The following is a 27,831-nucleotide window of genomic DNA, read 5'->3' on the forward strand; positions in this document are numbered from 1 at the left end:
TTATTTTACAGTAAATCAAGCCCGAGCTCCAGGATCATGGGTCAAAGCGAGGAAACGATCTTATTTGAAAGATAAGATTAGAAATATCTCATGTTAAGAAAAAAAAGATTAGAAAATGCATCGCTTTGAAACAAATTTGCTGTATAATGAGGAAAGAGGAGTGGTTGTTCTTTACCATCTTTAGCTGGCATGATCAACCTATCAGATCATCAATCGAGGTTCCTTTAATCTCTACGGATCAGATATGTTCCTTTCATGAAAAATAAAAAAATAAAAAAAATCAAAGCTGATGAAACAATAAATATTGTTTTCATGCTCGAGGAACGCAATTAATTTCGAAAGTAGAAAACTGGCTTGCATATAACAGAGCTCCTATTTGCCAGCATACGTCTCCATAATTGCTGTAAAGCTCTCCTAATCTTCCCTTTTTCACCAACCTTACAAGCAATCACACATTTCTTTTAATTGTCAGACATCAATTTCTTGCTTAATTTAGTCTAAGTAATCTATGGCGTTAACGTGGAGGTGGGGTTAACGTTGCAGGATATACATGGCGGCCATCATTACTGTCTCCTCCTCCATGCACGTATCCTTCAAATTATGATAACCTTCTTCATTAATTCCTGTTATTTTTCCGACATGGAATATGACCTTTGAACCGTGAACTATAAATGAGCGAATAAACATTAACGTTCACATGTAAGAAAAGGAAGGATGTGCACTTGAGGTGGTGGCCTAGCGATTCTGGTAGAAAATTTTTTATTTTTTAATACATGTTCAATTTTTTTTGTGCACGTCTGTCATCCTCATGATATTTTACCTGTTTATTAAGCTTGCAGGATATTCAGTGGATCCAAAATTTAACTGTGATGCGTGTAAGCAGGCCAAACATCCCTGATTATAAAAAGAAAAGGAAAGATATTCTCTTAGTAAAGTGTATCTTAACAAGAAAAGCAACCATATATTTAGCGAGAAAAATGAAATCTTAAATCATCACGTTTCAACAGGATACATGCACAGAAGAAACCTTGTTAATTACTATTAAATGGCTGATTATAAAAACTTGCTCATCAATAATTGTTTGCCCGTTCATCACTCTATTCATTTTATTAATTTGTTGATTAATTATGTTAAATAAATATATCAAGTGCTTGGGGCATATATTCCTTCTACTCAACAACTTCAATCATTTTCAAACATCTCATAGTCTTCAACTCCTACTGTATGATTTGACTTTTCTGCGTTGTCCCCTTTTCTTCTTAAGAACACACTGCCGCCCGCCTCTTTTTTTGAAGTGTAATTATAGAATGGTGTCATTATTCATGACATGTAGAGTAATCAAGGGTGAGTTATTTTGACTTCTCATAAAAAAAAATTAATCATATTTTATTGATTGCATTGTTGTTTGTTGTGATCACATCAATATCATCATAGATGAATGCCATTTCATCAAAAAAATAAAATAAAAAAAGAGTTGGTTTATTATCTTAGCTATTTATTTTCTTGTATTTTTTTATAATTATTCTGATTAAATTCAATTTAAATCAATAAATTATTTAAAAAACTTAAAATTTAAAATTTGACTTGAGTTAAATTTTACCTTCAAAAAAGATAAGAATTGATATTATTATCATAGCTATTTTGTTGTATTTTTTATAATTATTCTAATTAAACTCGGATCGATAAATTACGTAAAAGAATTTGAAATTTAAAGTTTAAATTAATTTAGTTTATAGTTAAATAGAATTATACATTTACTCATTAAAACTTAATTAACTCAACAATATTTTAATAACTAGCTACTCATTGAGTCAGTATAAGTGATTTTTAAAAAAATTAAAGAAAATAATATTATTTTAATCAAATTTAAACCCTTTCAAAATCAGTTATCCTATCAAATCTAACAAGGATAGCATTAGCAGTGTACCTTTGATGACGTATTTTCTACAGTGCTGGTCTATGGTCAAGAAAGGCGTGCGTGCGTTATACGCACCGTACTAGCTGGTTGTTTGGTTGCGAGGAAAAGAAAGAAGAAGAAAAGAAACGAATAAATTTTCCACCGGAGCATCCTCTGCTTAAAAAACAGCATAGTGCAGGTGGGATTATGGATTGTCTGGGCCCCATACAAATTTCTATAATTAAAATACTCCTCTACTATTATTACTTATGACTACTAATTGTATTGTTTTTTTTAGAGCATGTTTGTTGTAATGATTATTGTTTTTAAAAGTTTTTCTTTTAAAATATTAAAATAATATATTTTTTTATTATTTTTAACACCAACACATTAAAACAATTTAAATACATATAAAAATCACTTTATGTTTATTTTTTCAAATCTTATTATATTTCTTCAAATGAGATTATTTTAATTCTATATTATGCATTTTGTTTCTTTTAATTTTATAAATATCAAAATATTAAATCCCATTTATTGAGATTTTGACGGAGTTCTAGATTAGACTATTCATAATTAAATCACATATTTATTGTAAATATTTTGTTTGCAAACATAAAAATATTAAAAACAATCTGTTTAATCGCTTTATTTGATATTTTTTTTTTTGCGTCATAGCACTCCTTTTTTTGCAATGAAATTGGTTATCTTTTGAAAGGACGGCTCGACTTTTCATCCTTTTCCAAGCTCCGTTTGAACAATATGCCTTTGCTTTTAGGTACCTCTTCTCTCACCGATTGATTGTGCAATCTGAACTTTGCAGAACCCAAAAACATATTGTATATTTGGTATTGTAATTGTGATTTTTTTTAAATAAATTTTTATATTGAAATATATGTTAATTATTTTTTTTATTTTTTAAAAATTATTTTTAATATTAACATATCAAAACGATCCAAAACATATTAAATTTTAGTAAAAAAAATTTTAATTTTTTATAAATACAGACTACACCTTGATTTAAATCCAATCCTGACATATATCTTCTATGCTAAGTAAGTAATACAAGCAACAGAGCATATTTTTTATTTTTTTATGCTACAAATAAAAGTTGAGTGAGTTAATATTTTTGAATCAAAAAAAAATATTAAAAATAAAAAAAAATTATTTTGAAAAGAAAACAATCAACAAGAGTATTACAGGTTTTTTCAAAAATGAAGGACTAAATTATAATTGTATTGCAAATACAGGGAGCAAATAATATTTTACTAACTAGAATCAACCAACTCAGCTTTCCCTCAACTTGTTAGACACAAGTTAATCTAATTTGAACGAACAATTAAGCACCTGCTGTTACGTAAAATCATAATAATCACCATCTCTCTCTCTCCCCCCCCTTTTCTAAATGCGCAGAAGCAAGAACCATCACAACCAGGAACAGGGCCTCTTCGATCTCTTTCTTTAACACTCTCCAAGAAACAAGAGAACCCACCAAAAATGCGGGGTTTATGGCCCCCTTTCCTCGTCATTATAATAGTATCATTCATGTTTGTGTCGGCGGTTTACTGTGCTAGTCTTCTCCATCTGGAGAGGGCTTTTCCTTTAAACAACCACGGTCTTGAACTCCATCAACTCAGAGCTCGAGACCGACTCAGACACGCCCGTCTTTTACAAGGCTTTGTTGGCGGCGTTGTCGACTTCTCTGTTCAAGGTTCCTCCGATCCTTACCTCGTCGGGTAATTTTTTCGCCACCCCTCTTTCCTAGTTCTAAGGTTCCTTTCTATGATTGAATTGCATTCTTGGAGGTAAAAACTCTCATTTCAGTACTATTTAATGAACTCACAGTGATGAGTTTTGTTTAGAGTGGTAAATTTGTATTTATGCATTTCTCGCTCACAGGCACACACTTAAAATGAGATTGTGGTGGATATTGCTTGTGATTCTTTCTAAAAGTGGAAGAAAAGGAAACGAAATGGGATTTCTGTGCATGTTGGTTTAATTATATTTAGTAAAGATTGATTCTTTGCTTTTGTTTGTATACGAAAAGATTGATTTTTGTTGTTATTTATATTGTGTGCTTAAATTATTATACTATTGGCTAATTTTGCTGTTCTTTCCTTTTGGGTTTCCATTGCAATCAGGGTCACGGGAACTTCAGAGACCTTGTAATATATCCGTCTTGGTTCTCTTCATTTTTGTGTGCTGTTCCACATTCTCTTTAGGATAGAATTTGATAACTAGTAATTTTTTAGTACTTGATGATTATAAGCCTTGATATTCTTTGATTCTTGTCTTTTTTCTTTTGCTTAGACTTTATTTTACAAAAGTGAAATTGGGCTCTCCTCCTAGAGAATTCAATGTGCAGATTGATACTGGAAGTGATGTCTTGTGGGTCTGCTGCAATTCCTGCAACAACTGCCCGCGTACTAGTGGCCTTGGAGTAAACTCTCTTTCCTTGCCTTGTCATTAGTCTTTCTATACATTTGCAGAATTGGAAAACTTAAAACGAAGGTTCAACTTCCTGTGGTATGATGTTTGTGTTTTGCAGATTCAGCTCACTTTCTTTGATTCCAGCAGCTCATCAACTGCTGGGCAGGTCCGCTGTTCAGACCCGATCTGCACTTCAGCAGTTCAAACCACAGCAACCCAATGCTCTTCTCAGACTGATCAGTGCAGTTATACATTCCAATACGGAGATGGAAGTGGGACATCAGGCTATTATGTCTCCGATACACTTTATTTTGATGCTATTTTGGGGCAGTCACTGATCGATAACTCCTCAGCTCTCATTGTCTTTGGGTAGGTTTTCTAATGCTGTTGAACAAGAATGGGGCGTGTTCAGTTTTTTGATTGACAATGATTATTTGTTTAGAGAGAAGGGATAGGTGGAAGACTAAAAAATGAAGCTTAATATTTCCATTTATTGTTCCTGTCAAATTTATAATATGCAGTCAGTGGATCCACATAAGAGTATGGTAGTTTGCTGCAACGATGACTACATGATCATAACCAGATCACCCTAACGGCATGACCTTCTTATGGTAACCATTCCAATGCTTAAAGCAAGGGGCATGTTCTCCCAAAACACTCAACTAATACTGTAAAATAGTTTTGTTGTTGCTGAACTGTTTAAATGAGTTATCACCATTTGATTATGCTGTAGTTAACCAACAAACTTAATTGATACCAAGGAATAAAAGACTGCAAGTCCCCCTTCTGACAAAATATGAATTGTGTGCATCCTTTACTCTTCATCTATCTCTTACTCTCCTATTTGAATTAGTTTCTTTTGTTCCAGGATTGATCTTTGTTTTTGTATGCTACTTATTTCTCTAGATGGTGGTGTTCAAAACAGGTGCAGTGCCTACCAGTCCGGGGACCTGACTAAGACTGATAAAGCAGTTGATGGGATTTTTGGATTTGGCCAGGGAGAACTCTCTGTTATATCACAATTATCGACCCGAGGGATAACACCCAGAGTATTCTCGCATTGCTTGAAAGGAGATGGCAGTGGAGGTGGTATACTGGTTCTTGGTGAGATTCTGGAGCCAGGCATCGTTTATAGTCCACTTGTCCCGTCACAGTATGTCATTTTTCCTTGGATCTTTCCTAAACAACCCAACTTCTTTAGCCTGTCATCCTTGCTTTGTATAAACTGCAACAACTGAAATCTTATTGCCTGAGAAATGTCAAGGCAATGGGCCAGACTTATATATTGCACACATATCCTTAAGAAAAAAGAAAATTTGTTTACTCGCATCTTATTGGTCAGTGATAAGACATTTTCTTCTTCAGCAGTCACTTGTACATTTCTTTTACTTTTGGTTAGGATACAGTGTATCACTGGTGTTTAGGAGTAGACAAGCACTTCACAGGCATATTCTGTTTGTTGCATATTTTGGAGAGTGGTACCAAGCCAGATTTGCTTTTACGATTTCTCATGTTGGTAGGAATCTTTCTTGGTATTTAAAGCGGTTACAGAAATTGGATATTCTCAATACAAACAAGTCCTGTGGAAGATTTCTAAGCAGATCTGGAGAAGATTTGGATTTTGAATATTGTAAATAATGGAAACCAATTCCATTACATTACTTATCTTTTCCTATTTTATGAAACTTTAACTGCTGAAGAACCTTTCAAACACTTGCAAGTTATTACATCTTATCGCCAAATCTGCTTACCATCATGAACCCTCCTCTTGTGAAATGTTGTTGCTCTGTTGCACAACCATTTGTTTTTTTATTTATTTTTAGCATTCACCATGCAGGCCTGTTGCTACCTGACATATCCTTTGTTTGATTTTGAGCAACACTAATTTTCTGTGAGTTTGCTTTTCAAAAATTGCAGGCCTCATTATAATTTAAATCTACAAAGCATTGCTGTTAATGGGCAATTGTTACCAATTGATCCGGCAGCATTTGCAACATCGAATAGCCAAGGAACAATTGTTGACTCTGGAACAACTTTGGCGTACCTAGTGGCGGAAGCTTATGATCCTTTTGTTAGTGCTGTGAGTAATTTTCCACTTGCTATGCATGTTTCTTTTGAAGCAAAAGTTCCTGTTATAATAAATGATATTTGCAGCTGAGAGAAATGAGCTTTGATTTATTGTTTCTTAACAATCTTGAGCAAATCTGCCTCTGATCATTTCGTATTTTTCATTTAAAATGAATTGGTTAACTAGGAATCCTTACATATAATTGACATATAGATAGCTACTTTATATAGAAGACCCTTGTTGCATAAGTTCATCATGAGACGTTTTATGAGAAGGCTTTGGGTGTGTCAGCCAAACATGTCTCTAAAGTAACTATATCTTCTATGTCATTCATTTTTCCGGGTCCCTTATCTTACAAATACAGAGTGGACAAAATCATCTAGTGTAAACTGCTTTTTTTTTACCCACATGCAATCTCTCGTAACTAGTAAGCTTTTTCTAAAAGAATTATTTTGAGTTCTCCCAATTATGGGATTTTCAAGAGCTGGTTTCGAGCTGTTTAATAGTGATATTGTAAATGGAAGTGAAGTTATTGAATTGGAATGTAGCAAAGTGTTGAATTATAATGATTAAAATATCAAATTGACCTTCAGCATGCTTAAGTTTATTCATTTGATGAATGTCCAGGTGAATGCCATTGTCTCGCCATCTGTTACTCCTATGACATCTAAAGGAAACCAGTGTTATCTTGTCTCCACCAGGTTCTTTCTTCTATTTATTTTCCAATGATGTTTTTGCAGTTATGTTACACCACATAAAGGTTTTCTTTCCAGATTTTTTCCCCTTTCTTCTTCCACAAGAACTTAATTGGAATTTTTGTTTTTCTACTATGCAGTGTATCTCAGATGTTCCCCCTGGCCAGTTTTAACTTTGCTGGGGGTGCATCCATGGTGTTAAAACCAGAAGACTATCTTATACCTTTTGGTTCCAGTGTAAGTTGCTGCTCTTCAGTTTGGCTAAGTTATTCATTTTCCCATCAGTATTGAACTGGACATGTTTCTTCAGAATATGCCATTGTCACTGAATGAGTTGTAACAGGCACCGCCTCTCTCTCTTTTTTCTGTAGGAGGGTGGTTCTGCGATGTGGTGCATTGGTTTTCAGAAAGTTCAAGGAGTAACTATCCTAGGAGGTTAGACCATGGACTTCAGCTTCTTTAATAGAACACCCACAACATAACAGGGGCCAACATAAGATTTTATTGCATGGCATATTGTCTCAAGTGCAGTATTGGTGACATTTCTTACTTTTGCTTTTGGTGGTTCATTGCATCATTATTTTTTCTTAATGCATTTTACGTTGACATAGACTGGCTGACCACTTACTGGGTTGGGGTTGGGCCAAATTGGGCACTTTCTAATGAAATTATAGTTCTATAACAAGCCCCATCAACTTACAAATCTCGTGTCTCAATGCCTTTATCCATGTCTCTTACCTTTCAAAACGTGTGAGTTTAATTATCTTGTTGATTGCTTTGGCATGCAGATCTTGTTCTGAAAGATAAGATTTTTGTATATGATTTAGTAAGACAGCGGATTGGTTGGGCTAACTATGACTGTAAGTTCAATAAACTATGACTGTTCAGTGAACAACTATTATAACCCTCCCCCCACCTCTGATGCTTTTCAATTCTCTCTGCCAGGCTCCTTATCTGTAAATGTTTCGGTTACTTCTAGCAAGGACTTCATCAATGCAGGACAGCTGAGTGTGAGCAGCTCGTCAAGGGACATCATGCTCTTTGAGCTGCTACCTCTGACCGTTATGGTTTTCTTAATGCACATATTATTGTTGGAGTTCCAATTTTTGTAATCTAAGCCTCAAATTAAGTTTCATTCTTTGTTCAGTCTTCATTGTGCGTTGGCTTGGCTGGTTTTTATTTATGATGACCGGCAAGGCAGCATTGTGATGTTTATTTGGACTGCAGAGGGTAGCGGTCCCTTACCTTGTTACATAATTCTTCTCGAGTTCTGGTGATTGGAGCATCTTCTATACTTCTGGCGGGGAACTCTTTTTCTTGTAAAGAATCCTCCATATTAAGCAGTGCAAGAATTGTAAACTATCTCCACATTGGAAGTGTTGTATCAGTGTAATTGTTACCATTGGAACTAGAATATACAACCTTTTTTTTCCTTTTTCCCAAATTAACTGTAGTTGCCGTTTTTGAGATGTTGAAATTTTCATTTTCTTTAATAGCAATTGCTAGTAGTAGTAATGCTCGCATTTGTGAATTTTTTCCCCTCCGTGCACGGAGTTTCCTCCCAATGCCTGTGTTCCATACAGTCCATTCACATTCGTCATCATTCAGATCAAATATTCCCACACTTCAATCAATACCCAAACAATAGTCATGATCCCCCTTGTATAAAACAGGACTAGAAAAAGACATTTCGAAACGTGACTCAGACTCACCCTCAACTTCTCAAATTTTCTCCACGTTTATATCAAAAGATGACATTGCAACAACTATCAATTTGAGGTGGGGTTCCCATTGTCTAAAACATTATAATAAAAATTAAATCTGGTCCCCAATTTTTTAAAAAAACTCAATTTGATCCCAAAGTTTACAATTTTCACATTTTATAAACTAAAATAGATGGACATTTCATTGTACTGCGCACATTGTTTATCGAGACACGAAACATTATGAATTGCATTATTTAAAAGTTCATTTTAATAGCTAAAGTATTCACAAAAGTTCAATTTAATTCTTAAAGTTTTTTTTATCCTTATAATTTTAGTTGTTTACCTTTTAATACAAAAACTTTATTTTCTTCACTTTTCAGTTTTTAGATGTTGAGAGAGGAGAAAGAAGTAGCTAAAAAAACAGAGAGGAGAGAAAGATTCTGATTGGTCACAAAAAATTACTAATTTTGGTGTTAATGGTTTTATCTTGGAGAAAAAATTCAATAAAAATAGTTTTACTTCTTAACGATGTTAAAAAAAAATTAGGTTAATAAAGTATACATGCACACTAATTAGAAGGTGTTTTCTTATTGAAAATTGAGTTAGTGAGATTAGTTTAATAGTGGTTGTGGGTTGATAAAGTGCATTCAAACATCTTTTAATTCAAGTATTAAAAGCAAAATAAAAGGTATGGGTGTCAGTCAAAGTTAAAAAATCTATAAATATAATATTGTACTTTATCTTTGTTTTTAAGAAGTTTTATAAATAGATAAATAAATAAATTCATCTTTTGGGATATGGTGGTACTTGAGCTGAATTAAGCTGAGTTGCATGATGTTAAAAAATGCTTTGACTAGATAAATTTATGGTTGAGTTTCCTCCTAGTTCTAAAAATTCATTTAAATACAAAAACAAATAAATCATAAATATTTTTAATTAATAATCAATTCTTTTCATTCAATATATCATTTTATGTGTATTTTATAATTAATTTACATACATGATATAATTAAATATTTTTCAAATATCCTTTGCAAATATATTTTATGTTAATGAACATTTCATTACATTACTCAAACTTTTCATAAAAAATGAGCTTTAAAATCCAACTTAAACAAATATTTTATTGGCACAAACTTGAGTCGAAGTCAAATAGTTTGACTGGTTTTAAATATTTATTACCTTATTTTTCTTATTATAATTTTCTATCCCTAAAATTTCACACATTTTATTTTAATACATGTACAGTTCAAGTGAAATGACATGATCCTCTTGTCTAAAATGTTAAACCTAAACTTATTCAAAGTCCACAAACTTAGAAAAACAAACTAAGAAATATCTCAATGAAAAAAGTTAAACCTAAACTTTAGAATGGTTGAAGAAACATGGAATATAAAATACTAGAAAAATAGAGGAAAAGAAGGCAAAAAAGAAAAAAATTGTTTGGTATACAAAACAACTCCTCTTCAACCTCTTTTTATATTGATTTTTAGAACAAAAAATAATACAAAAATAATTTTATAATTAATCACTACCATTTTTTTCTTAATTATCTACCATGAGAAAAATAAAATCTAACAAGTTTTTGTCTTAAAAACAAGTTGTTTTCTATTTAAAAATAAAATTGTTCGTATATAAGAAAGTCACTGTTAAGACTTTTTAATTATGAGTTGATAAATAAAATTTCTTTATAGATCTAAAATGCAAAATATAAAGTTTAGTTTAACTAGATGGATTTACATAAAATTTTAATTGCAATTATTTAGGTTAAAATTAATTAATTAATTGCAATAGATAGTTTAATATGATCATTAACAACTTGATAACATATAAATAGCCTTAAGGTTTTAAACTTACATATAAAAAAACAATGTAAAATTAATTACAGTAATTACTATAATTAATTTATGTTGTTTTTCCTTAATTATCTTGCATAAAAAATAATTAAAACTTGCAATTTCTTTGCCTTTAAAACTAGATTTTTTTCTTTTTAAAAATAAATGATCCAGATAGAGAAATGTTACTATTCAAGATGTTCAATCATAAGATAAAACATAATAATTCTTTATAGGTCTAAAAATCATTTTACTGTAAATCCAAACCCAAATTTAACTCAACCCAACCTAAGCTTAGGTCCATGCCATGTCAAGCACTCACGTGTAGTTTATGCCAAAAACATATTCAATATAAGGTATTTTTTTTTAAAAAGCTTTGGTGTTACACGAGCTTAATTTCAACTCTTTAACTTCTTATTATTTAAGCTCTCTAAAATCTTTAGTAATTAATTGAAATATAATAATAATATTGTAAATAAGTTGATATTTTTTTATTAATTTTTTTTACATAAGTTAATGAAGATATAAAGTATCAACTCATAAACTCCTAAAAGTAAACTGTATTTTTTTAAAAAATAAAGATAAAGATAAAAAGTAGGTAAACTACAAGAGTTTATTTTAATTATCACTATTTTTTTTTTATTTTTAGAGTTCTTAACCTAATAAAAATCATAAGCAATTAGTATTAAAACAATCTAAATGATTTGAAATAAAGATAAAAAAAGGTTTCCTTTCAGTTAAAACTCCATTATCCAATTAATAATATCTCAAATATAATTTTATTTATTTAATCGTAATTAATTTTTTAAAATGTAAGAATTGTTTTTGAAAAAACAATCATAAAGAGCTCTAATATCACAATCTTATTTGAAAACAAATTCAAAACTAAATAATATTTAATATTATAATTGAATTTTTTTATCTTTAAAATCGAGCTAACAGAAAAGTTTCTCTTTTTTTTCTGTTTTTTAATAATTTTTTTCTCATATCTTAAACTTAAAAAGTAAAACATGAATAAGATAAAATTTTGGATAAAAAAACTAAAATCTTAAAAACTAAAAGGATTATAAAGAAATTTAAAGGAAAATAGGTGGATAAAAGTGAAAACTGTTCACTTGGTTTCTTTCTCTGTGTTTGATGCTTTCATCCACTGTTTTATAATTGTATTTTCCTATAACAAAGTGTAAAATACTTGTCATAAAAATTGCCATAAAAAAAGATGCAATAAAAAAAATTAAGATTTGACACTGCTCAAACACGCAAATTATAAAAAAAAACCAATAAGTACCGCAACCAAGACGGTCATGAACACAATTTAAAACGACATCGAATTCGTAAATCCCCAACACAAAAAGCTCAAATCAACACGCCCTCCCTCCTATCGTCGCACCATGGACAGCAAGAGGAGGAAAACGTTGTCGTCGTCTCGAAGAAGTAGAAAATCCTACGACTCTGAGTCCGGCTCGGAGTCCTTCTCTGACGACTCACGCGACTCATCACGGAGGAGGAGCTCCGGCAAGCGTCGGGAACGTAGTCGTAGCCGCAGTCAAGGAAGAACTAATCGCCGGCACCGGACTTCGGATGATTCCAGCGACAGTGGTCGCGACCGGAAGAGGAAGAATAGCTCTTCGCGGAAGATTACTGAAGAAGAAATTGCAGAATATCTGGCCAAAAAAGCTCAGAGAAAGGTATTTATCTTGTTTCCTTGATTTCTAGGTTTTTTTTTTTTTAGTTTTGATATTTAAGTCGTGCCTTTTCATAATTAATATATTATTTTATTTAGGCTATGAAAGCAGCAAAGAAATTGAAGGCGCAGTCCGTGTCTGGTTATTCTAATGATTCTAATCCGTTTGGTGATTCTAATCTCAACGAAAAGTAAGGTTTTTTTTTTTAGCTTCCAACTGTATTGGTTTGTTATGATTTACTTGTTTGGGAAATCTGTATTCTTTTTTTTTTGGAAAATGCACGAGTTAGGGTATGATTAGTTTTGATAGCTTTTGATTTTATAGGCAATTCAATTACAACAGTGAAATTGACAGAGGTTAATTTAAAATAACTAATTGTTTAAACTAAAGAGCACATTTCCTTGTAATTTTGGCTGCTGTTGTAATTCTGATTCATGATCATGTATCTGCGATGCTGGAAATTGATTTATATCCGTAACCTTTTGTACACGAAATGACTCCTTTAAGCATATGAAGGCTTAAGTGGCAGGGGGTGGAATGCTATTTTTCTCTCTGTACTGGTCTAGTTGATATGAGAGTGTTTGAAAGTAGATGTGCTGGATTGAGAAATGTATGATGAGATACTTGGTGGGTGTTTGAGTCAATTTGCAGAAATAAAGAAGCACAAAGGAGAGAACTAGACACCCTTAGATTTACAGGATGTGTATCACTCGCCACAGTTTGCTGCTAGAGGGCTGTGATACTGTCATCTCACTTTGGGGATTTTAACCTAGTAAAATAATGAACTTCAGTTAATTTTCAAGGGTTCCAAGCGGTTTGTTTTGATTACCTTCATATTTCTCCAATGCTTTGTAATAACCAATAAAATGCTTCGTCGAATGAATCTAATCACACCAGCTATTGCATCTTGTCTTAAATAGACATAGGCTTTCTATTTATTACTTGGGAAAAATCACAATTCTCCTTTATGCATGTTTGCCGCCCTGACTTATGAGCCAAAACAACTTATGGAGTTAACTCAGTTGCAGAATAGAGGCTTAAATCATACCAGTTTGATTTTTATGTAATCGGGTTATGGTGGATGAGTTGCAGATTTGTGTGGCGGAAGAAAATCGAACGCGATGTTTCCCAAGGTGTGCCACTTGACATGTTTTCAGTTAAAGCTGAGAAAAAGAAACAGAGAGAAAGGATGGTATGCATTTATAGGTTATTTTACTTGTCAATTTGATTTTTTCCAAATTGATTTCTTCTCTTTTTGCTCTGCACTTTGAAGTTTCTTGGCTTTTATTCTTGTAAGGGTAGCAGTACCATCCTGTTGTTTCTTAAACAAATTTGATAAATGTGTTCTAGTATGGGTTTTAATGTTAGTAGTTGGGATTATCTAAATTCTACCACTTATATGGTAGAGATCAGAAGAAACTGGATCCGGTGACCTTATTATGCTCATACAGTTAAAACACCATAAGGAAAAACTAAATGGTAGTCGCTGATGCATGTGGGTCTTTAAGTTTTTTACCACAAGAGGGGGGTCTGAACATTTTTAGCATTATTTGAAGAAGTGAAATACCTAGATAAGAGGAGATGATAGCAGAATGAATAAGGAGTTGGGGAATGGAGGTATGAAGTCTATATCCCAATAGACTGCTGATAAGTGAACCTCATAGCTTTATTGTATATTGGCCCAGTTGGAGCTTAGGTTACTAACCTTTTGTCCTTGCTGCTATGTCATGAAAAATAACTCTTCCTTGAAGCTTTGTTGAAGATGTTTGTCAGAGTTCACACATCATGTGGCACACTTTTATTTAAGCCAGTGTGCCTTTTTTTTTTTGGAACAAGAACTGAAGACTTTATTTGAAAAGAATAAAATCCAGAATGGTAGCAGTGAAGATGAAAGTTTCCTACAGTGAAGTATAACCAACAATGAAGAAAAATAATGACAAAACAGGTTTCCAATGCTGATGATAAGTATCTGTTAAAGAATCCCCTGTAAATGCCCTTTAAGCAGTATGCCATAAAGATGTCAAAACTGTTATCCTAATCCCCCTACAGTTACTTGGAAGGGGAATGATCTCTGAAAATTTTCAGTCATTCAATCAACAACCTTGTATGGAGAAATCCACTATTCACAACACATATAGAAAACCTTTTTCTTGATCTCCTAATTTCATGATAATGCAACAAAGGTAGGTGTGTGTCTTTCCACATTTCTATGCATGAAAGTTGGGGGAGATGGTCTTATAAGGCCTCTTAACGTACAAATCCATAGTGTTAACCTTCCTGAGTACTGTTACCTGAATAAAACTTTTGCCTTGGATAGCACCTAGGCTTATGCAGATATAGTTGGTTAAGCGGGGTTTGAGTGGAGTGAGGGGTCTGAGTTAGATGGGAATGGAAATATACACAAGGAAAGGCCTTGACCCTTCTAGAATCCTCACCTTATGTCCGATTTTGGAGAGAAACTTCAGGACTTAAGATTAGAAGAATTTGTGGGTCATGCAAGCGTCTTAGGATAAGCCAAGCAGATGCTTCCAGAAATCTATGTATTAAAACCTATTGTTGAAAAAAAAAGAAGCTATTGTTTCCATGAACATTATGATATTTACTTTCCAGACAGGCCATTGATTAGGAATACAAATGTGTTTCCATTGAACACAATCCATCAACAGAATCAGGAGAAACCTGTTAATTTGACAAATTGTGAATGATTTCTTTTGGTGGTTTAAGTGATGAAAATCCAATCAAATTACAATTTAATGTAATGTAACATGCAATTTTCACTGTTAGGTGAGGTTTCCATCTACCTGTTGATACCCTGTTATCGAATAAATGTTTTGTGTGACAACTTAATTGATCTTTCTAGAGGAAGTTTAACATAGTGCTTAGCAGAGCAATCAGTTGTTTTGGCAATTTCAAACTTTATGATGGCTGCTTTGGCCTGGAGTGTATTTTGGCTCTGCATCTTATGCCTCTCCAGTGAATGCCAGGATTTTAAATCATCTTTTAGTTAGTTGTTTTAAAGAAGCACCTATATTTTTGTTTTCTTTTACAATATAAATTTTAGTTTCTTTTCTTTTTCAAGAAAGCAGAGGTAACTCTTTTGCTAGTTTAACTGATGGAATAGTTGAAGTCACTGTTGATGTGATCAATCATTTGATATCAACCTATATTTATTCACTTGTATGTTGCAGGCGGAGATTGAAAAGGTGAAAAAGAGAAGAGAGGAAAGGGCACTTGAAAAAGCACAGCATGAGGAAGAAATGGTAAAAGCTTGATTTCATGATAAAGATGCAAATTATTCTTAAAATCTGTGCCAGAAAGAGCAATAGATTGTTAACTTAATGTCAGCAAAGATGAAATTTGACTATTTTCTGATTTCTTTATTTGGTAAAATTTAGATGTAGCTTGGTTTGTAACTACATATCACTTTCTGCAGGCAATCTTAGCCAGAGAACGTGCCAGGGCTGAATTCCAAGACTGGGAGAAAAAAGAAGAGGAGGTAAATTGTTAAGAGCATTTCATTTTTCGGTGCTCTTTTTATTTTCATTAGTGCTTCATATTTTCTATTTGGGGAGTTAATTGATGTGATACATCTTCAATGTGCAGTTTCATTTTGACCAAAGCAAAGTCAGGTCAGAGATTAGATTGCGTGAAGGGAGAGTGAAACCTATTGATGTCCTTTCCAAACACCTCAATGTCTCAGATGATTTGGATATAGAAATAGATGAACCATATATGGTTTTCAAGGTAAACGTTTAATATGTGGTTACTTTTCTTTTCTGCCTTGGTGCCATTTTTATTTTCTTTCATTAGTATCGAACATCATAGGTGCAACAGTTTCGGTTTAAAATGATAGCTTGTGTTCTTCAGTGTTTTTCAATCAGAGAATATTTTAGATAAGAGAAATGAATGAATGTTATTATATCTGACTACAGTTTTTATTTTTTTATGAGTTTTTATGTGATTAATTCACCCTAGATACTCAAATGTGTGACATCTTGATGTAAACATTTCCACTGCATTTGTCTGTTCCACTTGTAAATCCCTCTATATTCTGTGATTTGCAGTGAACAAGTGTTGAATATTTTCTTTTGAGTGTTCACACTGTCATTTGCCTATACAATGCAGGGGTTGACTGTCAAAGAGATGGAAGAGCTTCACGATGACATCAAAATGCATTTGGATATGGATAGAAAAACTCAGACACATATTGATTATTGGGAGGTACTGTTTTTTTCCTTTCTATATTGCTGCTGTGGTTGTGAAAGAGAACCATATTTGTGGTAGATGCCTTTCCAGCAGTTGCTAAAACACCTTCATGAATTTTCCACTTTGCATACCTATGATGGCTCTATAATAGAATAGGAAATTTAGCTGTTGATGGATGGAAGCAGTCAAACAGGCTTCATGTTGCTGCCCCTTTGGGATCACTCTCTCTCTCTCTCTCATTATTGGTTTGTACAAATTCATGCATAGAAGCTTGGTGTGCTTATTATTGCTTGTACTGATTTCTCATGGTCATTGATCATGAAGAGATATTATTTGAATATTTAGTTTCAGAAAAGGATGGAAACCTAGAAGACACTCTTTTGATATCTACAATTTAACAGGCTCTTTTGGTGGTTTGTAATTGGGAGCTGGCTGAAGCTCGGAAAAAGGATGCACTGGATCGGGCTAGGGTCCGTGGGGAGCAACCACCTTCCGAGTTTCTTGCAGAAGAAAGAGGTCTGCATTCCAGTATTGAAGCAGATGTCAGGAATCTCTTGGAAGGGAAGACTTCAAATGAGCTTGAAGCATTAAGGTCCCAAATTGAGTCACAAATGAGCTCAGGCACAGCAAAAGTGGTTGAATATTGGGAGGCTGTTCTTAAACGACTTCAGATATACAAGGCAAAGGTATTTATCTCCCAAAGCTCTTTAATTTCTTATAAGTTATTTGCAACACAGGCATTGGGTCACACCAGTGAATTGCTGTGGTCACAGGCTTGTTTGAAGGAAATTCATGCTAAGATGTTACGCAAGCATTTGCAACGCCTTGAGCCTCCGTTGAAGGGTGATGATATGTTAGAAAATGATATCAGTTTAAGGTTTAGTGAGGAGGATATCGAGGATGATGATACCCAAGGTTTCTGCCCTTTACCATTTCTGATAGAGTAGTGATCTCTTTTTTCTTCTTTTCTTTTTTTTAATCATTGGATGAAATTCACTAATATTTCTTTTTTGTTAGCAGAAGCTGAAACTTTCTCTCCAGAACTTGTAGTGGAGGAGGAGGCTCACGAGGCAGAGGAGGCTGGATCATTTTCACCCGAATTATTGCATGGTGATGAAAATGAAGAAGCAATTGATCCTGAAGAGGATAGGGCTATACTGGTAATTTTTATAACAGATTTATATGCTTATTAATGAGAATGCCAATTATAAACTTGTTTCTTGGTTTAACTGTGAGGTTTTATATTTTTACAAATTAACAGGAAAGGAAACGAATGGCTGTTGTAGAGGAACAACAAAGACGAATTCAAGAAGCCATGGCATCAAAGCCCCCTCCTTCAGAAGATAACTTGGAGCTGAAGGCCATGAAAGCTATGGGAGCCATGGAGGAAGGTGATGCAGTATTTGGCTCTGGTGCTGAAGTGAATCTAGATTCACAGGTGTGTTACTTTGGCTATTTCAGCTCCCTTTAGATCGAGGAAACAAAAAAGAATGGCAACTTGCCTTGCTAACTCCTTTTCAAAGTCATTTTAAGCTTTTTCTAAGAAATTGATGTGGATACCAGGTATATTGGTGGCATGACAAGTACCGACCAAGAAAGCCCAAGTATTTCAATCGTGTTCACACCGGATATGAGTGGAACAAATACAACCAGACTCACTATGATCATGACAACCCTCCTCCTAAGATTGTGCAAGGATACAAATTCAATATCTTTTACCCAGACCTTGTAGACAAGATAAAGGCTCCAACTTTTACCATCGAGAAGGACGGGGACAATGGTGAGACTTGCATTATCAGGTTCCATGCAGGGCCACCTTATGAAGATATAGTAAGTTGTCTTTATCCGACCGAAAGTTTCCCCTTGATATTGATGTGGATATGTAGCTCACCAGCCATTTGATTGTATGACAGGCATTCAAGATCGTAAATAAAGAATGGGAATATTCTCATAAGAAGGGGTTCAAGTGCACATTCGAACGTGGAATTTTGCATGTTTACTTCAACTTCAAACGCTACCGCTACCGTCGATGATATGTTGCTAATTTTGCAATTTGGTCGCTTGCTTCAACTTCAGAAGCCACCGCTACCATCGATGATACCTATTTGAAAGAGCTGGTTGTAGTTTTTAATCTTCTTTATTTTTGTATAGTTAATTCAAATGAAATAGCTAAATTTTATATTTTGGTTATCTTCATCGAGGACAAGATCCAGCTTCCTTCCATGCCATGCCTTTCAAAAACTTGTCATTCTCTGCTCTCCCAACTTTCGCTCGGTGTTTGATCAAGGGGCTGCTCATCATAATCATGACTGCCAAGGTGGAGATCAAGATGGACAATTCATGAATTTGCTAGGGAGACTTGATTCACGGTAATTGATTGTTGTCCTGTAATTTTGACTCTTTCGTTGTTAGCATTGATATTTTAATCTTAACCTTGGCTCGCAACCAGCTCCAATGTTTTTTATTTTCTTCTTTTCAAGTTAGTTACTTTTAAAGAAACTTAGCCTTAGTACTTGCACCATATGTAGTAGAGGCGAAATTAGGGGGGCTGGCAGGGGTGGGGTCCGTTGTAAGGAAAATCTTTTTTCAGCATTCCTCTTTCAATAAATTAGACATTAAGCTTTAAAAATAAAAATAAAAAAATTTTAAATTTTATCTCTTCATAAATGTTTTTCTTTAATTTGGCCCTACTAAACTAAAATTTATAGCTCCGCGGCCTCCGCCCCTGACCATAGAGATGGATATAAATATATTAGTGCATGTTAATTAAGTACTCTTATGATTTATTTTTTTTCCTTTGAACCTTGGGGATTTCCATTCAATTAGGTAGATAGGGTATCCTTATAGGTAATTTATATTTCTTTGTATTAATATAATCAACATTTATGGTACCATTGTTTATATATGATCTCACAGTATTATGCTTTCTTTTAATGTATCTGGATTTACCATTTTAATATTTATTATGCATTGTTCCAATAGTGGAAATGGCATCACATTGAATTAAGACGAGGTATTAGTTTAAAAAACTTTTGAGGAATAAAATGAATTATAGTGTATTCTATAATAATCTCTCTCTTATTGAGCTCGTATCAACACGTCTAGTAATAAAAGTGCAGTTGGCTGGCTAGTTAGAGAAGGACCGCCATATCAAGTTTCAGCGTTTAATTAAAACTAGTATCATAGAAGCTTTCACAATATGAGGGAATGTTCTCAGAAACACAAAATTGCCCCTTAAAATGCATATCCCAATGGTAGCTATAGCTTTAGTTCAAAAGTTGATACACTTCTGTAATCAAAAGGTCTGAAAAAACCGAGGACTCAACAGTAAAACATAACATTCTTCACGTTGGGGCTGATGGCTGGAAGTGGGCGGACAGGGGCAGCTTCCCTCCTCACAAGAGGTCCTGTGCTGCCGCCACCGCCACCACTATCAGATGCAATGTCCCCCTCTATGTAGTATCTTGCCCTGAATGCAGCCAAGTGTGCATAGTATGCAGGAGGAACTGCACATTCAGCATAACATGACATACTTTCAGAAACTAACGGATATGTTAGACAAAAGACATCATGCTTGAATGTAGAGGGAAAAAAAGAGATGAGGTCCAGAGATAGAAAGTGAACAAGTTTAGGGGTTAGATACGAACCCACAGAAACAGAGCGGGTGCACCTTGCATACCTATGACAGGTGAAAACTAAAAATAAATTAAACTTCTGCTTTAATATGAAAAGAAAATGCACAGAACTTTATTCAACAGAGGTTCCAAGTGTTTAAGACTATTGTTCTTATAACAATGTGGAAAGGATAGAAAATCGTACGTGTAGCACAGGTTGTTAGTCAACATCTGCAGGCAATCAGCAGTGAATTTGTTCATGTCACACAACACATGATAGTGCACCGGCCTGCTAGTCCCCTGAGTCAAGTGAAATCATGGTTGCATTCAATCTTTTAGTAAAAGCTAATGATAATTTACATTTAAAGCTACCTGAATTCCTGGATGACTGCAGAGATAAAAGTCGTGCTCTGAAGGATGGCATATCTTTGTATCAACAACCGTTCCTAACAATAGAAAAGATTTTAGAGAAAACTTGAGAAGGTTCAAATCACATCAGTGCAAAACTCATTTTAGTGGACCTTGTTTCATTCCCCAAATTATGTAGTAACATTTAGTCTTGTCCTCTAGGACTTAGGTTCTCCAGTCAATCAAAAAGAATTTCCAATCCCACAAACAAAACAGAGCAATCATCATACGCACCAGGAAGGATGTTTCCACTCTTGTCTGTTTGGTTAGGATTTGTAGCAAAGAGCCGAGTATGGTGTCTCTTCTGCACTACAATAAAAGTAACTGGTGGCAAATAGTTTGGTTCCAGAGATGCACAAGCCTGATGAGAGCAGAGGCAGAAAATTAGAAACATCTTTGCAAGAATTGTCGCTTACATTAAAAAAATAAAATAAAATGAACCTGGAACAAATCCTTCTCACCTTTCTGATAGCATCCATCTCGTACAGGAGAACTTGGCTGAACTGGCCCTCACTAACACCATCCCTTTCATATGTTGAAAACTAGATAAGCAACTTGAAAAACAGATCTATTCTTTATCTCCTAAAATTTGGACAGCCATATACCTATAGAAAATTATTCTGCTAGGTTTCTGATTAGTTGTTCTTCTGAAAGCAACCATAAGTTCCCTGGAAACATCAATAAAAAGGAGAAATTATAAAACAGATGCCTCGGATAGAAGAACTTCTCAATATAACATGTTCATTTCTTACCTGATCATTCCAGCACAATCTTGAATAATCTCTTGACGATGTTTCTGAGCAGATACCAGGCCCCTGTAGGTGGTTACTTCAGGCCAGTCCATTGATGCCACAATCTATAAGTTGATGAATTTATAAGTGAAAATAAAAAAACCTTCATTGCATGCAAGAAGTGAAACAAACAAGAGGAAGAAACATGTTTTTGCTTACCGCAGCTATTGAAGGGCTAGAATCCTCCCCTGGTTGTGGATGGGTTACATCAGCACCAAAGATTATAGTTGGGGTGTCACTTAGAAGAGGTATTCTCCTATTCAGGGCATCCTCTAATACTGTGTTTCGCCCTCCAGCCTATTGACGCAATTGATTGATAAGTAGAGAGTTGGACTTGCCACAGTGATTCAGAATATTAAACTGAGATTGTGATGGGACAAACCTTCACATTAATTTTCAGTGCAACATTTTCCAAGTATTGAGGACTACACTTTCTTGCTTGCTTGGGTTGACAGCATTGAGAAACTATCCCAAGTTCAGTTTCGCATACTCTTTTTATTGTGCCTTTGAAGCATGGAAGTAAGAGTGCATGGTCAGTAGAGAACGAATTATCTTCACCATTTCAGATGAGTGTTAAGTTTATTACCATAACTTCCACTGACATCAGGGAGAATGATAATTAAGATTTGAAGCTGTTTTCTTTCATTATTACACATGCTGTGAGCTTCGGTCAATGTTTTCTCCAGCTGGTTAGGATGGCCAGACCGTATTGGGAATACAGGTGCAGGATTTATGACCTGAAAAGTACAACCACCCGTTTAGTGACTTTTCAAAGTAACCGGTAAGTGCATTAAGGAACGATGCTCACCATCCCCTTGTTGTTGCACATGCCTACCAGGGCTCGACAAAAGCTAGCAGCCATTTGCTCACCAAGACTTGAGAAGTTGACACACATCCAAAAGTTCACTGTGGCCCCATTGAACAATTTCTGCATGGAAATAATAAAAGATGATCACGAGATAATCCACTCTAAAACGACGGAAATGCAAACTAGAAAACGTAAATAAAAGTAAGACAACTGAAATGTTATTATACTATTAATTATATTTCATCATGTCCCGAAAGTGGGAATATAAATTCATTACTTACAGCATTAATCATGTTCCACTGCCCCACTCGGGGTCTTACAGTTCTAGCTTTTCCCAAATCATGGTACTTGAGCTGAGGAATCAAATCCAGAATGTGAAATGTTAAGGCCAGTTTGAGGGATCATAAAGCGTATTGGAAAGAGAGGTAAGACGTATAATTACCACCGGAGGTGGCAAGACTCTGGCATCGATGTAAGTCAGCTCCTTTTTGACACTGACTCCAAATTCTTTGGCTAGATCATCTTGTGCAGCGTCATTAAAATGAACAATCTATTGCCAACATATGACTTGGATCATCATACCGTACAAGGAAAGTTTTTGAAACTTCCACAGCTCTAGAACTAAGATTAAATCAGCTAGAAGAAACAGAAACTGGAAGTGGGAGTGAAAATCACAATCACCTGCTCAATACTATGTTCTCTCTCAACAGGGCGCCTGCAGGCCTCTCTCAATAAGGCTGTCACCTGCTTCTCATTCAACTTCTTTGAGTACCTTTGTCCTTCGATAATCTTGCAACACTGTATTGAAACAAGTAAACGGTGAGTATAGAGATAATAAATAGTAAGGCTTATCCTAGAGTGTGAAGGCGTAGACAGAGAAAGAGATGTTGTAATAATAAGTCAAACATAAGTGGTAATGATAACCAAGGTAATATATAATAAACCTCCATAGGCAGGAATATTGGTCTTGAATCATTTCCTGATTGAAGAGCAGGCCAGGATGCAAAACGAAGCCTTATATTGTATTTTTCCAGGAAGTATTGGACAACTGATTTTTGTTTTCCATCTTCAGCAGCAAACCTGGAATGAATAAAGAATCCAGTCAATATTCAAGGCTCTTTAGCCAAACAAAACATTCATGAGCAGAAAAAGGGAATGAAAGACGGTAGAATGAAGATGACTGCTAGACGAAATAGTGTGGAAATAATGTTGCAGTACAAACTGAGAAAAACTTCGCTAAAGACAACCTTACCTTAGTTGGTTTGTTGCTGAAGGAGATATTCCAGTGATTTTGTAACGCTTCTCCTCTCCATGGGTAACTTTTACTCTGACTCCTCTCAAAGCTTTTTTCAACTGAAAGAAGTGAATGAAGAAAGGTTTTTGTGCCACGTCAAAAGAAATTCAAGTACAAATGCAGCACATCTAGGAAAGGGATATGCAGAGATTAAGCAGAAAAACTGTATTGGAGCGGTCTGAACTTTTATTCGGTCCATGTGTTTTAGAATACTCATTTACCACATGGTCAATTTACCACCTTAAATGAATGCCGCTAACTATGCAACACCGGGCGAGGGGGGGATACCTTTACTCGATCACTATCTGACAAAGGCCTGGTTGCTGCTCTAATTGGATCTCCTAAATTTAATAGTTTTGCAACGAAGTCAACAGCAAGAATCGGCTCGTAGAAGGCAGCGACTGACACATCTGCAAGCAAAGAATTAGATGTGCTTAGAAATGTTTCAGCTAGAAGTTCAAAGTTGCATACAAGCCACAGAAAATGTACCTATGTTAAGAGACATTCCCATCTGCGTTGGGCGTAGAGACTGGTAGAATCCCTTCCAGCATTCTATACCATAACCAATCTCATTTTGGCCACCCAGATCTGCTGTGAAAAAAGACCTCCCAACGATGGTGCAACTTCATTATGGCAGAAGATTGACATGGCAAAAGAAACCAATCATAGAATTCCACATTCAGCATTCAGCAATGAAACATCAATAAATAGACAGATTTATCTTTACTGATACTGAGACACTTGCTTGTTGGATGGTGATTCCCTTAGGACTACATCGAGTACTTGTATGGTATCATGCGGCGCACCCCTTTGTCTTCCCTGCAGGAACTCCTTGAGATGATAAAGGTCTGTTTTGGATGCCAACCTGATAGTGACTTTGAATTTCCTCTCTTTTCTGTTGTGCAGATATAAGGGTTATAATGCTGATTTGAATCACGTACAAGTAGGTGAACTGCTGGAAAACATAGAACCATGAAATATACATAAAAGTAGGTGAAGGAAGGGAAATCACCTCACAGATCCTTGATCATCTTTGTCTACAAGGGTAACCACAAAATCCTTTGAGGTGAATGTTAAAGGTCCAGCAGTGTAGAATCCCTTTCTTCCATCATAAGCAGGTTTTCTACTCTGGAAGTGTGTGCTATTCGAAGCAAGCAGCTCTCTCATTATTGCTCTGTTGACCCCTCGAGATGCAACCTCAGGAGTTATAGAAACCTACACCATATACAATGTCCATGCTGTAAGATACAAACAGTAAAACTGAAACACCAAGAATTACAGGATCAACATTAGAAGAATCGGGAAAAAACTCATACAACACAACAAAAGAAAATTAAAACAGGGATGAACATAAATGAGCCATATTCAAATCACAGCAAGCTTATCAAGCAATGAACAGAGCATGACAAAAGCAAACAGTCCAAGTCTAAAAACCGAAAGAACACTCAACTCTTTCAGTTATATTAGGGGAAAAAAATAAGAATCAGGTGCCATTAAGCATTTTTTGAAATCCCACGTTTAAGGTTACTTCGAAGCAATGAAATGCTCTAATACCCAACCAAACAACAGAAATGGTAATTGGTTAATTATTTAGCAATACCTTATCTATTCCCAACTTTTTCTTGGGAACCAAACAACAGAACAAAGTGTTTACTCGCTAAGATTTGATAAGCATATATATTTGTGCAACCTATGAATTCAGGTTTGGCGAACATCTTAAAAACTTTTAGGCTGACAAAAAAGAAAAAAGAAAAAAAAAGGGTTAAACCCAAAATTGAAACGTCAAGTGCTCAACCTAACTAAGCACACCCAGAGACAGATATTTGCATCGATGCTAGCTAGGTTAGCCACTGCTACTAAAACTTTAAACCTGGAAAAATAAATCTTCCTTGCTCCACAAACAAAAGCAAAGAGGATATAGTTAAATGAGAGATGATAATCATATTTACCCGTTGAAATAAATAAATAAATTAATAAACAAACCAAAAAATAAATAAATAAAACAGAGAATTAATGGGTCTGAAATTAAGTTTGACGAGATTTAAAAAAAAACAATTAGAAACTTCTTGAGTAAGATTTCTCGCATTTTGCTTTGTTTCTCTCCAAAACACGCACACCCTTTTTTAAAAAACAATTTAAAACAAAAACAGATTCACAGGCCTTTTGTACAGCAAAATAAAAAACATAACAAAACATTCTAGTTGATGAAAACACCGAAATTAAAAAAAAAATGAAAAGAAAATAAATAATAGCGTTATTTTGTAACCCGCGTTTATTTCAAAGTCCGTAAAAAAAAAAGGAGTGACAAATAAAAAGCCAAACAAAGCACGTCTTCTCATAATAACTTTAAACACAAAAACTTCCTTCGATATTTTCCTTCATTTTCTCGAGAACCAAACAGAAACTGAAATAATTAACAAAAAAAAAAAAAAAAAGTAGAGAAGAAAAAAAGTTAACATTACATCGTAGTGATGCAAGTCTCGGTCAGCGAGCTCAACAAGAAAGTGGTTAGCTCTAATGAGACACCGGGATCCCACCGTACCGTGATCAGGTCTTTGAGCGAACTTCACAGAGGAAGCCGGTACGAGTTGCTGCTGCTGCTGCTTCTGTTGTTGCAGTGCAGGAATAGCCGCTGGCGCCTGAGTAGGAGCAGGTGGTTCAGTTTGAACACTAAGCCGCTCCATCTCACCACCGAGCTGGCTCACGGATGAGATAGAGTCGGCCTCGGACGAAGCCATAGGAGAAGGAAGTGGAGCTCCGCGTCCTCTGCCACGCCCTCCTCCTTTTGTCGGAGCAGGCGAGCCACCGCGTCGACCTCTCCCGTACATTGTTTTCGGTCAGAGTGCAAGTAAAGGACGTTTCCTATAATATGGGGAGGTAGATGCTGGGTTTACGAGGGGAAAAATAATAAGTAATAAATCTTCAAGCAAGAAGGACTAATTTATAATTACCTTCGAGATTAAGGGGAGAAAAGAGATTTACTCGTGGAGATGGCACTGGATTTGTAGAGTATAAAGCTAGGCCTTGGTTAATATGAGAGGCAACGTAGAGGTGCCTGGCTGCTATGCGGTGACACAAGCGTAAAATGAGGAAGAGGGCGGGAAGATGCAAGGGCGTGCATTGCTAATTGAAAAAAAGTAGTGGCATTTGGGTAATTATAAGAAAGACGAATAAGCATTCCATTTTGCTACACGAACGAAAAGAAAGGAAAATAAATAAATAAATCAGTTTAGCAGTACAGCAAGCATGCTACCACCATTATTATACGGTACATAACCATATTGGGATTACAGTAAGGGTCGGATACAAAAAACAAAATAACCATTCTTGTTAAAGGTCTGATTTTTTTGTTCCTTTTAAGCCAGAGAAATTCAAAAATCAAGATAATATCCTAGTATTTATTGTGCTAGCGGTTGTTTTTTAAGATGATTTTTTACTTGAAAATATATTAAAAAATAAAAAATCAAAACAATAAAAATCAAATTAAAAAATATAATATTATAAATTTGGATTGGAAGATGAAATTAAAATCCAGAGATTTTTTAAGAAAAGAGCTAAGAAAAGTTAGAAATCACAAAAACAAGGATCAAATTGAAAAATATAATTTTTGTTAAATTAAGATTGAATGATGAAATTAAAAATAAATAAAACTCCTATAAAAAAACTAACAACAAAAATTAAAAATTAAAATAATAAAGATTAAAATTGAAATACCAACAATAAAGAGAGCTAAACTGTAATATTAGGAGAGAAGAGAAAAAAGAAAAGAAAACTTAACAGTGACAAACCAAACCACTAACACCAACACGAGCCATTCCACATGGAAAAAGACAAAGGATATTTTTAAATGTCGAGAGACGTTGCATACCCTGCTTGAAGTGCACAAGTTCCTCCCAATACAAAACACGTGCATGTTCATATATATATGTATAGTCAAATACTAAATTTTCCTTGTGAAAATACAAAAACAAATTGCTTTGAAAAGACAAAAAAAACCCCATTGACTTCAGTTTTGAAACTTTTGCTTTTAAATGTATTTTAATTGTTTCACTATAATTTCTAATTATTTATTAGTTTTTATATTTGTTAAAATATTAAATTGTCCCTTAGATGACGTTATAATAACAAAAATATAATTGTGAAAATACAAAAAATACCCCGTAAGGTTAGTTAAAATATTAAATTCAATTAGAGGTATGAACTTTTTTTTATTTATAAGATGTTTATTTGTTATATATATAAAAAAATTAACATTTGTTCTATTTTGTTTCTTCATTTAACATCTGTTATATTTGTTTGTTCATTTTGTTATCACTCAAATGTTTACTTTTGTTTTTCTATTTGCATCTCTATTTTTTTAATAAAAAAGTTAATATTTTCAAATTATTGATGAA

The 27,831-nt window shown here is 34.4% G+C and overlaps 3 protein-coding genes across 4 annotated transcripts; 2 read left to right on the top strand and 1 right to left on the bottom strand.

Moving 5' to 3' along the window:
- The first annotated feature begins 3,222 nt into the window (after positions 1 to 3,222).
- LOC133687879 (aspartic proteinase 36-like) lies at positions 3,223 to 8,534 on the top strand. 2 transcript variants are annotated; one of them, XM_062107216.1, is made up of 11 exons: positions 3,223 to 3,633; positions 4,039 to 4,062; positions 4,208 to 4,337; positions 4,446 to 4,696; positions 5,253 to 5,480; positions 6,245 to 6,407; positions 7,023 to 7,096; positions 7,231 to 7,327; positions 7,462 to 7,525; positions 7,879 to 7,950; positions 8,036 to 8,534. In XM_062107216.1, the coding sequence occupies exons 1-11, from the start codon at positions 3,395 to 3,397 to the stop codon at positions 8,200 to 8,202; spliced, it is 1,509 nt and encodes a 502-aa protein (XP_061963200.1). In that variant the 5' UTR covers positions 3,223 to 3,394; the 3' UTR covers positions 8,203 to 8,534. The 2 variants fall into 2 exon arrangements, with proteins under 2 accessions (XP_061963200.1, XP_061963201.1); XM_062107217.1 differs by lacking the exon at positions 4,039 to 4,062.
- A 3,395-nt stretch (positions 8,535 to 11,929) lies between these two features.
- Positions 11,930 to 18,986, top strand: LOC133689952 (splicing factor Cactin). Its single transcript, XM_062110072.1, has 13 exons — positions 11,930 to 12,319; positions 12,415 to 12,506; positions 13,409 to 13,508; positions 15,505 to 15,576; positions 15,750 to 15,812; positions 15,920 to 16,060; positions 16,442 to 16,537; positions 16,924 to 17,208; positions 17,296 to 17,437; positions 17,543 to 17,682; positions 17,784 to 17,960; positions 18,086 to 18,352; positions 18,436 to 18,986. The coding sequence occupies exons 1-13, from the start codon at positions 12,023 to 12,025 to the stop codon at positions 18,553 to 18,555; spliced, it is 1,992 nt and encodes a 663-aa protein (XP_061966056.1). The 5' UTR covers positions 11,930 to 12,022; the 3' UTR covers positions 18,556 to 18,986.
- A 667-nt stretch (positions 18,987 to 19,653) lies between these two features.
- Positions 19,654 to 26,265, bottom strand: LOC133689430 (protein argonaute MEL1-like). Its single transcript, XM_062109287.1, has 22 exons — positions 25,900 to 26,265; positions 24,450 to 24,652; positions 24,183 to 24,332; positions 23,927 to 24,060; positions 23,726 to 23,847; positions 23,396 to 23,496; positions 23,088 to 23,223; positions 22,825 to 22,941; positions 22,586 to 22,693; positions 22,425 to 22,496; positions 22,144 to 22,263; positions 21,922 to 22,072; positions 21,718 to 21,839; positions 21,495 to 21,632; positions 21,297 to 21,400; positions 21,150 to 21,212; positions 21,006 to 21,069; positions 20,779 to 20,905; positions 20,509 to 20,582; positions 20,342 to 20,436; positions 20,170 to 20,201; positions 19,654 to 20,028 (listed from the first exon to the last, which is right to left on the bottom strand). Exons 1-22 carry the CDS (start codon positions 26,263 to 26,265, stop codon positions 19,844 to 19,846), a joined length of 2,784 nt encoding a protein of 927 aa, XP_061965271.1. The 3' UTR covers positions 19,654 to 19,843.
- Positions 26,266 to 27,831: the final 1,566 nt, after the last annotated feature.

This window comes from Populus nigra, chromosome 3 (genome assembly GCF_951802175.1).
Source record: "Populus nigra chromosome 3, ddPopNigr1.1, whole genome shotgun sequence".
Taxonomy (NCBI): domain Eukaryota; kingdom Viridiplantae; phylum Streptophyta; class Magnoliopsida; order Malpighiales; family Salicaceae; genus Populus; species Populus nigra.